Below are 13,587 nucleotides of genomic sequence, written 5' to 3'. Positions count from 1 at the left end.
ATCTGTGAGGGAACTATTAGATCATAAGGTGTCTAAGGAGGTACTTTAATGTATTCAAAGAATGATGAAATTATTACAAGGTGATGAAAGATAAGAAGCCTAGCCTACTTCAAATAAATAGTTCACTGGGTTTGTACCTTTAGATGCTATCATTTGTCTTGCCCTCTTCCTATGATATTTGCATTTCCTAAATTGCTGTCTCCATGTCTGTTCCCTCACACTCTCCCACCAAGATAATCTAACACCTCTGCAACCATGATCCAAAATATCAATGAGAAAAGTAACTAGACAAAAAGTTGTATCCAAAGAAATGAGGTCCTGGTTCTGTTTCTGTGACCAAAGGGATCTTAGGCCTCTAAACATTTTTCAGGTGGAATTTGCAAGATTTTGAGTATGTGGAGTAGAGAAGTCTTAAGCATGAAAAGCACAGTTTAATGGATGATGTTGATGCAAGTTCAGAAACCAGGAGTGCTCAAACTGGATAGAAGAATGCACTGGTGATGCCTCAAAGGACCGTAATAGAAATTGGACTTGATGTCACTCCTATTACAGTTGGGCAGATAATCTGTCTACAAATCCTGTGTCTGTGTCTCACAATCTCGTGGGATGCTAAGTTTAAAGGTGATAGACCTTTGTGGTGGAATTTTCAGACAATATAACATTCAGGCTGTGCCTGGTTACTGCTGACTACTTTTAGCCAGTATTTCAGTGAGAAATGGGAGCAAACATCAGAGAAGAAAATCATACAAATATATGCAGTCTAGCCTCAACATGAGCAAGTTCAAAATAGTGAGCCAAGTGGGTGTGGTTCTCAAACAGATCAGTCAGAAACTTAAGCATATCCTACTGTGACAATAAGAAACAGGTTTTGAGGGTGTCTCACAACTTGACCAAACCTCGCTTTCCCAGGTTTCATGATTTTAAAATATAAACTCATTAGAATGACTTTCCTTGGTGAAGAGAGTGCCTCCAGGACCCATTGCTGGCCCAAGGTTCCCAAGTGAAGGCTTTTCCAGGTTTAGCTAAATAGATTCAGAGGCTGCAGAAACTGTATGTGAAAGGGGCCTATAGCTGTTCAAGCAGACCTTGTCACCATTCACAACGTGCTGGTGTTACATGGAGGGAGAATGCAAGAGTTAAGGAGTTATAGATATTTTTTCAGGGTTTCGAAGGAAGATCTTGTGAAGCCTGGCAATGAGCAACAAAATCATATTTCTTTAAAGGAGATCCTGCAAAAGCAAGCACGAAGAGAGAAGCCCAAACTGTAATGGATAACTCAGCATGTTTCTGATGCCAGGGTCATGTTACATTGATCCAGGAAAGCTACAGAAAACAAGTGGAACCAGCTCCTGAGAGAAGCCATGTGAGATGTAGCCAGCAGTGGACTGATCAAGCCCATTGGTGTCACATCACTTTACCATCTGCTTTAGAACATGGTAGAACTACAGGATGTCGATTTGGTCCTGCTTTGCTTAGTCTTACTTTGATGCCATTCCTCCATACCATGTTTCCATTACTTACATTTATATTGTAAATTTTTACTTTGTGATATATTATAGAAATATATATGTATATATTTTGAGTTTACACAGTCTCACAACTAGAAGTTTGCTTGAGTCTTGGGAAAAAGAACTGTATTTGAATTTTGGGGGGCACCAGAGAATCTGTTTAAACTATGAGGCCTCTTTTGCATTACAAAATAAACAAAACACTAGAGGAAAGTGGTATAATGTTATGGCTTAATGCTATGTGTTTTATTATCAATTTCTGCAGGATTGGTCTTGTGATAATTAATTCTGATTGTCAATATGACTATATTAAAAAGGAGATTAGTAGATTGGTAAAGCACACTACTTATCCGAGGACCTTTCCACAGTCAGATTACAACAGTGCTGGCTACTATAGAAGTAATGGATTCATCCTGGATGACTTGTCGTATGACAGCATTATTGTTCAGAAGTGGAAGTTAAAAGGTGAGGACAAATTGGAGGAAGTATATCCTTGAGATTATGTTCTTGAGTGCCATATCTTGCCCTGCTGTGCTTTTTCATACCTACCCACTATGGTAGACTCAACCTCCAAAGCCATGAGCCAAAAATAAATCTCCAGGTTTTAAGTTGCTTCTGTAAGTATTTTGTTTTATTAAGCAAAATCTGGCAAAATACAAATAGAGAAGATGTGAATAATTCTGAAACATAAGTAAAAAGGCAATAAAAGAACAAGCAACATTACTAGGCCCAAACAGAACCATCAGTTGACTCTTAGTGTGAAACAAGTTTTGTAGAAATCACTAAGAGGTGCTGCAAATTCGAATACATTCATTTTTTAGATGATCTAAAATAGGCAACATTTTATTTAGAATGTTAACCCTTTGAAACATTACATTTTGAGTTTTTAAAATTTTATACTTTTTCATGCCAATATCAAATGATGTTATATTTATTCTTACAGAAAATCTTCCAAAATTAAACAAGTGAATTTCTATTTTACCTAGCTCATATTTCTCCTGCTTCCTTTTCTTTCAAGCCTAAACTACCTTATCCAAGACAAATAAGATAATCCTTTAACTATATTTAATCTACCCCTTGTTATTCTTCATTTAGTAGTGATCACAATTGCTTTACAAGTAAGTTCTGCCATGCTATACATCCAAACTATCCAAGTGTACATGCAAATATCCAAATGTAGTTTGTTATAGCTACAAACAGATACTCTTTCAACTTGATTGCATTACCCTAGCTGACCTAATTCTACTTTACCAGAATATGTTTGCCTAGTACCTCACTGTATAAAATGTATGTGACTCCATTCAGGCACATATATTGTTATTTGTTTTCTAAGACAAAAGTTGTGATGTCCTTTCAAAGATTTTCACAAAAACTTCCTTCATCAGAAACACTTATATTGCCCACCATACCATGTGGGGTTAATATGTATGTAACTTTCCTTTAAAAATTCTATGGTTACATTGCCCCATTTGTAAGGAAATGGAAAGACTTGGACAAAAATCATATTAAGTGAAGTAAGCCAGATCCAAAGAAAAATAGGCTCAGTGGTTCCCCTCATTTGTAACAACTATTACATGTTTAGGAGTCTCCTAACAGTGGATCATTATAGCTCAAAAGCTATGTACATATATCCATATAGGATGAGGCTAAACGAAAGGTACTCAGATATGGAAATATTAGATTTATCTTTGTGATTGTTGCTTTTACTATACTATGTGAAGCCATTTCTTTTCTTTCCTTTCCTTTTCTTTTCTTTTCTTTTCTTTTCTTTTCCTCTTAAGGTTTATCAAATGCTAATACTGATCTGACTTTGGTACCTGCTCTCTTATAATATACATTTATTTATTTATTTGAAAAAGGGAAGGGAAGGGAAAAAGATGAGTTGGAGGGGGTGGGGGTAGAAAAATGGGAGAAAATCATGGGAAGGAGTAACAATGTTCAAGAAGTAATGTACCTACTACTTAATGAATTTTACTATAACCCCTCAGAGTACATCACCCTAACAATAAAATATTTTTTTAAAAAATTGTATGATTACATCACCTGTCTCCAAAGCATTTACCATATATATATATTTATATTTTTTGTTTTTTCTTAGTGTAAAAAAATGTACTAATTTGGATGTCTATTTCATGTTGATGCTCACACTAACAGACTAACCCCTCCAATTGCATTTTCACAGTTCCTTCATTCTCAATACGTAGGACAGTTCTTACGACTAATCTGCTTATTTTTGTTCCATAAATAAATTAATTAAGGAGTAGCCACCAATAATATAGATTGCTTTAAAGATCAAATGACTTCAACAGGAAAAAAAATTTACAAAGGGGTTAAGGCATCTTGGCAATTCAATGGATTTTTTTTGCTATTAGTAATATATAATTAATGATTATTAATAACTTTATATAAATCATTGATATGATATATACACAAGATCTCTACAAACATTTCTGTGCACTCATGGAAGTTATTAGGAGCACTGACATATTCCTCTTTTCAGAGTGGGCTGAAGCAAATTTGTAAAACTCCATTGGCATTTTCACATGCACCCAATGTATGTAAAATACACATAAAATAAATAAAGCCCTCCTGCTCTTTATTACTTTATGTTCTCTATGCAATGGGAATGGCAAAAGGAGTTGAAAAAATGCCAAGACAGTGATTATTTTGCTGTCTGATTTCATTTCCAAATATTTGACAAGCTAATTTAGCAAATAAAATAGGGGGAAAAACATGCAAACAGGAGGAGCTATAGAATAGAGTTCAATATGACTGGCAAAGGAAAATGTTAAATTTTCAATTTTATCTGTTATTTTATATTTTGTCATCATGGGAAAAAATAAGTATTTTATGTTGTACTAAAGATTAATATAAAATAAAACCACTGGCGTGGTACAAATGAGATACTGACCATTTAGTTGTAATTATGACCATAAAAGATCTCAGCTAGAAATCTGTACTCTGGGTTAGGAACTTCATCCGCAAATCTTAGTTCTTTTTTTTAAATAAAATTTTCTTGAATCCAAATGCCTCTTGAACCTGTGATACTTCCGCCTGAAGAAAGGAAGACTCTCACTCAGGAGTAGAATTTGTTATCATTGTGCTTTCCCAGCTTAGTCATGTGAAAAGCCTTTAAAAATTAATAGCATTGAATAAAGTGGAATATTTCAATAAAGAAGACTTGCTATTGTAGCAGTTTTATGCCAAGAAAATATAACATAAAAAGCTTTGAAAAATGTACAGTAATTTGGTAAGAGTATCTAAATCCTCTTTTCATTTTTTGTTTGTTTTTTTAATCTTTAGAACTTATGTTTCAGCCAAAGTTTGAGAATCCTGATTGCCTTTGATACTCAATCTGCATGGGTAGAGGAATAAATTCCATAAATGTCAAAGTTCCCTCTTGACATCTTTGTCCTGCATCTCCATACAGAACTTTAATTTCTAAAGAAATAGATCTTTCTAAACACACTTCTGTTATTGGTATTTTTATCTAAGGTTTTCTTTTTGACAAATATTTTAAAATAGCCAAAGAGTCCACAAAGCAACCACACCTAAGTCTGATTTCTCTTCTTCGGTGTTCCCCTCCTTCGCTTTAGTTCTTTTCAAAAGCTAAGAAGAAAAAGCTAAGATGACAAATGTCGTTAAAGAAAAACTCAGCGGTAGAAAAATTCTTAAGGAATTATGTATTCATATTTCTAAAGGTAAGCTGTCTTGGAAGTCTTGAGATATGTCAATGCAATGAGGAAAAGTTAGGAAGGAATATCCTATTGACTATAAAAATAAAACAAGAGATGATCTGTGGTACCCTGATCTTACCTGAAGAAGAAATACATTCTTTTGACTGAAATAAGGTCATGTTGCACAATACCTGTCTTTGGTCTGAAGGCTAAGCTAGTCAGGACAATGCAGCTCATGCAACTCTGGAAGGAGATGTCTAACTGTTCATATGAATACACTTTGAGATAAAATGTAATACTTGTATCTTATCCAGGCCCTGACTTCTGCTAGATTTTTAAGTTTTTGGTATTTTTCTTAAAGTTAGAAGAAATCCTATGTGAAATGTTCTTTCTTAACATGCTCTGGGGTGGGAGGGGAAGGCAGCGGAGGAAAAGGGGGAATCTTGATTTCTGTAAATAATTTAAGTGCAATACTATTCAGATTAACAGAAGTTCATATATATATAGATATACATATGAGATTATTTAGCCTTATCTCTAACAAATTTTGATAAACTGAGTCTATGGCAAGAATATATTATATAAAAGACTTTTCATTTATGTTAGTAATGAGAACTTAATGTTTTCTATTTAGAATCACTTTGGACTGTTTTAGACAAATCCCATAAATCGATCATATATCATTATTCATAAACTATACTTTATGCCTAGTATTTTATAGTTTTGATTTTCATTAAGTTGCTTATTAATTTCATCAGTTAATTTAGTTTCAAAAGGTCATCAAAATCATTGAATATGTATATAGAGATAGCCTACATCCATAAGTTAGGTAAGAGACAGAGAGAGACTATATTTTGATATCACTGAATTCAGTGCAGCAATAAATAATACATACTTTCTAACTTGCCCTTGTAGTTATGCCAAGGGGGAAAAGGGAGACCACCAAATCATTTATGAGGAGAAAATAGAGATCTAAAATTGGGAAGACAACTCAAGGTAACACACCTTTTAGAGAAAAAGATAAAAAAAAACCCTGAAAGCCTAAAAATACTGGTTCTGATACATGCCAAAATCTAGAGATGCAGTCAGTGCATCTTTTTCTAATATAGAGGGTTTGTTTTACTTGGTGTCATTAATGCGTTATTTAAATGAGATGGCACAGAAAAACCAGAAACCTGAAATAATAGTGTTAGCATGATGCCTTTCAAAAGAGATTGGGATAGTCTCATTGACACATGTGGAAATTAGCCCCCAAACTAACTTTTTTATTGTATGTTAGTGATAATTTAATTTATTTTATTAGCTTCAGTAAGCTGAACAAGGAGATTCATTTTGACATGTCCATTTGTATGTACAGTGAATCCTGAGCAGTCATTCCCTTTCAACTTTCCCTCTTTCTCTTCCCCTCTCTACCTCCCCAGTCTCGGCCAGCTTCAGTGATCTATTTTCACTTGCACATAAAAATATTTTAACTATAAATTTCAACAGTTCAGTTTAATGTTATAGAGATTTTCATTTTGTGCTGTTTAATGATTAAATACCTGAAAAATTTTCCAAGAAACTGATTACAGTAAAACACCTCTTTTTTTTTAAGTTGGGAAATGGTCCTCAACTCTTAAGACATTTATTATTTAGCCAATGGTTTGTTATACATATTAAACTTCTAAAGAATGATTTCAATAAAAATACACATCTTCTCAATAAAAGACACATTTTTGTCTATTTCATTTATTTTTCGGCAGGCACAAATAAGCTTAAAACATAGTTATTTCTCTTCTCAAAGCAATAAGACAAAATCCTTTCTTGACATTATTCTTTTAAATTTAAGAATAAAACTTTTAAAAATGGGAGCTAGATTTATTCAGGAACCAAAAAAGTGTTTAGGCTTATCCAGAGAAAAAAATGATAGATATTTGGCCAATCATATATTCCCATTACCTCATAATGAGACAGACATTTTGCTTCAGTTTTTCTCTACAATTCCATTTACTGAAACTATTTTTAATACAAGCATTAGGTGTATGATTATTATAGGCAATTCAAAGACAAATACATATGGATGGTGAGAATGTGGCTTAGTAGAGCATAGGCTTAATTAGCACTATTTTCTGGATTTCATACCCAGAACATAAAAAAATATGGCAAATATATTTTGATATTATACTTCTTCCCCAATCTAATTCTGTTGTAACATGTAATTGCCATATGGAAACTCAGTCAACACATATCTCAGAGGCAGTTTAGTTTCATTTCAATTTTTTTTGTTTTTCAATGATTACACAAGTAAATATTTTTAATATGTGGCCATGAAAAATAAGTGTTTTAGTAGTATTTTATTTTTCAGAACACAGTGGTCTTTTACAGGCATTTAAAAATAGATGTATAAATGTAACACCAGGGTAGATTCTAGTTACTACTAAATTAGTTTGACTAATGACATCATGTTGGTACAAGTGTGTTTAACTTTTAGTATTAATTCTACTTTTTGTGAATGCACCTATCTCAAATGAAGACAAGTGTTCTTTTGTATAAGAATTGTTTTGACAGACAGCCACAGAAGATAGAGAAATTATCACTAGGTGTGATTAGTTCATTTTACAACACAGAATCTTATAACCAAGAAGGAACTGAAGAACCGACAGGCTATATCTCATTGTAAGAAGTGGAAAGAATAGGCCTAGAATTAATGACTGAAATGGGTTGAAGACACAGAGATCCTGCAACATTCTAATTGTGGTAAAATACAAATCTTAGCTTATGATGACTTTAAATGCACTTTAAATCATTATTACATGCTCTAAGATCTGACAAAATTGCAATAGGCAACCTTCAAGTACCTAACACCCTGAATTCAATACACTTACAAACTCAGTTCTGCCTATCACACTTCTACCCTGAATGGTAAATAGCATTTAGAAAGTGACATTTCTAAGAGTATATTAGTACTATCACCCATCAACCAGTTTTCTAATACTATTTTCACATTCACTTATCATATAAAATATAAAAACACTACATCAGAATAATTATAGAACTGTTAACATGTACGTTTCCTACACTGTTCACCATACATCCTTTCATTCTCACAGGCTTAAATTATGCTCAATTATATTGATGGGATATTATTTTATGTTATACTACAAATATTTTCATAAAAACCTCTGACATTAACATAAAACATGTTTATTTTAGGAAACTACGAATTTATCTCATGGTAGTTTAATATCTTCTTCAAGAAACTCTGGGATAAGAGGGGGAAACTGGGAAAAAGTAAATAAGGTTTGACATTGTTCAAAAAGAAACATACTCATTAACTGACTCATGAAACTAACCCCTTTGTGTAATACCTTAATAAGAATAAAATTATATTTAGAAAAAATTAAATGAAACTTTTGTTGAAGCTCTTCAAAATTATTTATTGGATGATTATTCTCCATACTTCCCTTTCTACTTCTATTTTCTGTAACTAGAATTCCTTCTTATTGTTTTAAAACATTTAATCTTTGCTTTATATCTCTATCATGTCCTTTCTTGCCCACTTTCAATATGAGTTGGAGGCAGATAAAAAGATGAAAATATTAGACTTCAAAATAAAACTTCTTGGTACTTTATTGAATTTTTGAACATAAAGAGACACAAATTGCAGTTTATTATTTGCTGGGGGAAGAAAAAACAACATTTTACATACATATGATAGTCATTTTTCAGTTGGTTTATATACAGACACACTAAAACAACAATATCAACATGAACTTGAGTATTTGGAAATATATATCTACCTATCACACACTCAATAGTTTAAAAAAGCTAGTTATATGTCTTTCAATTTGAGCTCTTTTCAAAAAATTTAACAATTTACTCCTTATTAGGCAGTACTCTGATATGACACTCTGGATGATAAATTAGTTGATCTGAATGATTCTGATCTATTCTGTTCTTTTAACTGTTAAGAATTACAGACATGCTTTACCTTTTTCAGTTATATTGGAATTTAATAGGAAGTAACATTTATTTAGTTTGATTTATTAATACTCATTAGAAATTAGACAATATGGATGTCAAAGAATATGAGATATATTTGGATTGAACATCAAACATGAAACTTATATAAGTTTTATATATATATATATATATATATATATATGAGCTTATCCTTGTAAAACTTGCAAGAGCAATACAGAGTGGTGATGATACAAACATTGCCTTTCTGTTCCATATAACTTAGGGAACTACCCATTCCCTAGTAAGTATTTGGAATGCTAAAGACAATTTCCCATATTTTCCTCATAAAGTTAGCTCTCTCACTACAAAACACCCCAGTGTTTTCACATAGCCATTCTATTCTCTAAGGACAATTGTCATAAACTGGAGTAGAACTTTACATCTGGAGTAGAACTTTACATCTCATTAACCTCCTTCTTGAGTTTAAATTCCCATATCTTCTGTTTTAGCACGTCTGTGAGAGAAGTTTGTCATAATGCAGCAGTGCTTTCTTTTAAAACTTTTAATAAGATTTTCATTTTCTTTCCTTTTTTTCTCCAAATGAGGGTCCGTCTTTTCAATGTTGATCCTTAACCCATGCCTATTTTTTGTATTTGTTTTCAGTTTCAAAAGTTGAGTTAAATTAATATAATAGTGACAAAGTGTTGACAACTGCCAACTATTTGTCCTTATGATACCTGACAAAGTACTTCTCATAATGGTATTTTTCATGTAAGAAAAATGTTACAACAAAAAACCTAAGAATTGTGTTAGATATGACATGCTTATAGCTTACAAACCCCTGTCCTATGTAGAATTCCCGGGCATACATATAACCTTTTAATGGAGTTATTTAATTTCTTATCTTAAAAACTTGAGAATGCTGATGTTTAACTCTTATACTGGAAATTCTCTTTAGGCAATCATTTCATTCATGAAACAGTGTCCTTGATAAACACCTACAGAGAGGCCCTGTGGACTTAGCTCTAGAAGAGGTCAAATTTCTGGAGATTGGTAACTCCATCAGAGAAAGTGCAATAGGGGTGGTCTTCCAGTGTAAATATATTTTGCTAGCACACTAGGCTGAAAAGCTTCATTCTGTTCATCTGCTCCTGCACAACTTCAAACATGCTTCCTAAGAAAGCTTGGGAGCTGATTGTTCCAGATCAAAGGCAAGATTTCAAGGTAGAGCTATGTGCTGCCATTTTATCAGCACAGTTTTCAACGATTCCACGTCAATTTCAAGGCAAGTTAAGCTAGTTCAAATGCTACATGAATCGATGACAATGATATGTATTGCTGATCATTACTAATAATTGTCACATTTTCTAAACAAATACATGTTTGCCCACTACAGGTAAGTGGAATGGCATATGTGAGCATGCTAGATGACTACCATCTTACAGCAAGTTGAATAAAAGCACCACAATCCCCTCTCCTGTTCTTTCCTATAATGAAACAACTGTCATTTTTGTCAGTATAAAATGTGCTTGTCATAAACACAGTCATTGGATCTTACAATGCAATATTTTACCTATTTTGCTTGGCACTGGAATTTGAATATCATTTTCTATTTATTTTCTTTTCTTTTTACCCTACATAAACCAAAGTGCTGAACTATATTCGTCAATATGAGCTCATTTTATGATTGAAAATTTTACTGATTTTTTTTTCCATTTAAACAGTTAACCATTGCAAGCCCGGTACTAGTGTCCCAAATATTCAGATACTGTTTTTCCTAGCTCTTTAAAAAAATAATTCATGCAGATGTGATCAAAGATTATGAAACTTGCATATGGATTTCTTGTTTTGCAGGTCAAAAGTTCACAGAATGGAGGACTATTATAACTCTCACCTCGTCCCTTTCTTTTCTCTCCATACTCATTTTCCTCAAAACTTCTACCATGAATTGACTACTTGGAAAAATACAAGAGAAAGCACCAGGAAGAAGCAAAGGCACTCCACTGGCTGAGTCACAGAGCTTTCCAATTAAAAAAAAGAAAAAAGAAAAAAGAAAAAAAAAAAAAAGAAAAGTCATGGTCAAGCAGGTGCGTGCTCCCAGAATGTCCTTAAAAAAGGCTTCTCAGTGAATGACAGGACCTTGTCCCAATTGGTTCTAGAAAGGGACAACCAACCTGAACCAGGGATCTCTCTCTAAACCTCCCCCCACACACCCTGACACCCTGGATGCAGCGGGTAAAGAAGTTAACCCTGTATCTAAGTTGAGCGCGGACTCGCTTCAGGCGGAGAATTCAGAGACCGAAAATAAAGCTCGCCAAGTGGAAAGCCAAAAGCGGAGGAAATGAGAATTCTGATCCCAGCATCTGCAGCGCTTGGGGTGCTGGGGCAGAGGCGCACACAGTTAGGTGCAAACACTCCCGGAGGGCACCAAATATGGACCATAAATCACCAGACCTTTAGATTGGGGTGGTGGGGCAGGAGAAGGGGAGAACTGCAAGGGTGGCTTGGCACTCACTCCGACATCAGCTTCCCAAATCTCCCATCGCACTTCTCAGTCCCCAAGAGGCCAGCAGAAAGTGGGCCCCCAAACCGGTCCCTGAGAGCGGTCGGGGGGGTGCAGGGAGCTGCAAGGACTTAAGTTTATGCACTCACTTATCTGCCAGGAACGCGAAGCGAGCAAAGGGATGGAGAGGGTGGGAGGGGGTCGCTCTCCTTACCTTGATCCGCTCCCACGGCCAGCACCTTGGCAATAGGCAATAATCCCGAGAGAGTGAGTAAGGCGAGGAGCAACTCGGACATGGTGGTTGGCCGGTGAGGCCGGCTGCGCCGGAGAAGGCAGAGCGGCACCCTCCGCGCGGCGGCGGCGCTGGAGGCGGCGGTGGAGGTGGTGGTGGTAGTGGTGGTGGCGGCGGCGGCGACGACTCCGAGCCCTGAATGGAGCGGGGTCATTTACAAATGTCACTGGGAAATTCTTCGGCTCAATGAGTCCAGCTAGTCCGCCTTTCTTCCAGCCTGGAGCAGGCTGTGGAAGGTGTTGGGATGCGCGCGTGCGGGCGAGAAAGAAAGAGAGGGAGAGGAGAGAGGAAGAGAGAGGGAGAGAGAGAGAGAGAGTGAGCGCGAGCGAACCGCTCGTGTGTCTTGACTTTTCAATGCAGGGTAAATCTGATCTTACATCACGTAAGAGGGGCCGTGAGATGCCAGTGGACGGGAATCCACTGATGAATCACCAAGTTCACCACACACCCCTTCCCCTCGTCCACACAAATCTCATCGATCACTTGGCCAGAGGCGTTGAATCCCGCAGGAAAAATACCATCGCCAATGGAGAACGCCACCAATCCCGATTATTTCAGTCTCCTTGAAGAGGGAAAGTAACTCCGAGCTGGTTGTGTCGGGATCTGGGTCTTTAGAGGAGGCGGGGGAGCGGGGAATGGGGGGGGGGGGGGAGGGGGTTCTGGCTTCTGCAATAGGCGAGCCAGCCCGGGCGCCTAGGACGCTCTGCGTTTCACAGCCAGCAGAGAATTATCAGCTGAAAGACTGAGGCGGCTTCTTGGCAAAGCGGATCTGATACCTTCGCTCAGCGGAAAAGAGCTTCCTCCTCTGGAAGGAAAAGACAAGCACCAAGTGACCGAGCTTCTCCCGGGGAAATGGGTTCCTCCCCTCGGAGACAGACTCTCAACGCTTTCTGAATGGCACTTTTAACTTTTATGCTGAGTAGCACCTGGGCGCAGAGATGCAAAATGTTAGTGACTCAGCAGACATTCAAAACAAAACAACCCCCAGAATCGCTTATCAGTTAAACAGATAAATAAAAAAGTAAAATAAAAAGGCCTTCTTATGGTCCCTGGGCTGGTTACTTAATAAAACGAGGAATAACGTTTTAAGGTAAAGGTTTTCTTTCCCTTAAAAGCGGTTCTTTCTCTTTTTTAAAAGATACCCTTAAGGGTACCTTGACCCATTTTAAACTGGATTTGGGTGCGTTTGTTTTTCTTCAGTTCTGTTTGATTTTGCTTCCCCCTCCCCCCGAATTCTAGTAATGGTTTAAAAACTTCCCAAGACCATCAGATGAATCCAAATGGATTTCCAACTGGAATTGTTTTTTAAAGGTATTTGCATGGCCACTTACGTTTTCCATGCGGTCATTCATGTATCTAAAATACCAATTTGCCATTCAGAATTTAGTCTGGATTGGCATTCAGAAATCTTAATCATGGAAGATTTTGTTTCTTCATAATAATATCAAGAATTCTAACATAAAAATAAAATTAACATAAGAAATATTTTGTATTTAACATTTTAAAGCCAGAGATGAGAAAAACAGAAAACTGTAGTAAAGAAACAAAGTTAAAAGATAGGATGTTTATGAGAGTCAGTTATCCAGACTTCTTTGGTGCTCCATAAGACAAATTAATGAAATTGGACAGGATCATAATATATAGAAATAATTCTTAAGAACACTG

The 13,587-nt window shown here is 35.7% G+C and overlaps 1 protein-coding gene across 1 annotated transcript in view; it reads right to left on the bottom strand.

Moving 5' to 3' along the window:
- Lrp1b (LDL receptor related protein 1B) overlaps positions 1-12,171 on the bottom strand; it is a 1,652,823-nt gene extending 1,640,652 nt beyond the window's left edge. The window contains exon 1 of the mRNA XM_090342868.1: positions 11,845-12,171. Within this exon, the coding sequence (XP_090198994.1) occupies positions 11,845-12,076 (232 nt within the window). The 5' untranslated portion in view covers positions 12,077-12,171. The remainder of the gene's footprint in view (positions 1-11,844) is intronic.
- Between the last annotated feature and the right edge of the window lie 1,416 nt (positions 12,172-13,587).

Source organism: Megascapheus bottae, chromosome 12, assembly GCF_031878675.1.
Source record: "Megascapheus bottae isolate mThoBot1 chromosome 12, mThoBot2.hap1, whole genome shotgun sequence".
Classification (NCBI taxonomy): Eukaryota; Metazoa; Chordata; class Mammalia; order Rodentia; family Geomyidae; genus Megascapheus; species Megascapheus bottae.
Note: the sequence above shows the minus strand (reverse complement) of the source record. Positions and strands in the feature narration are given on the sequence as shown.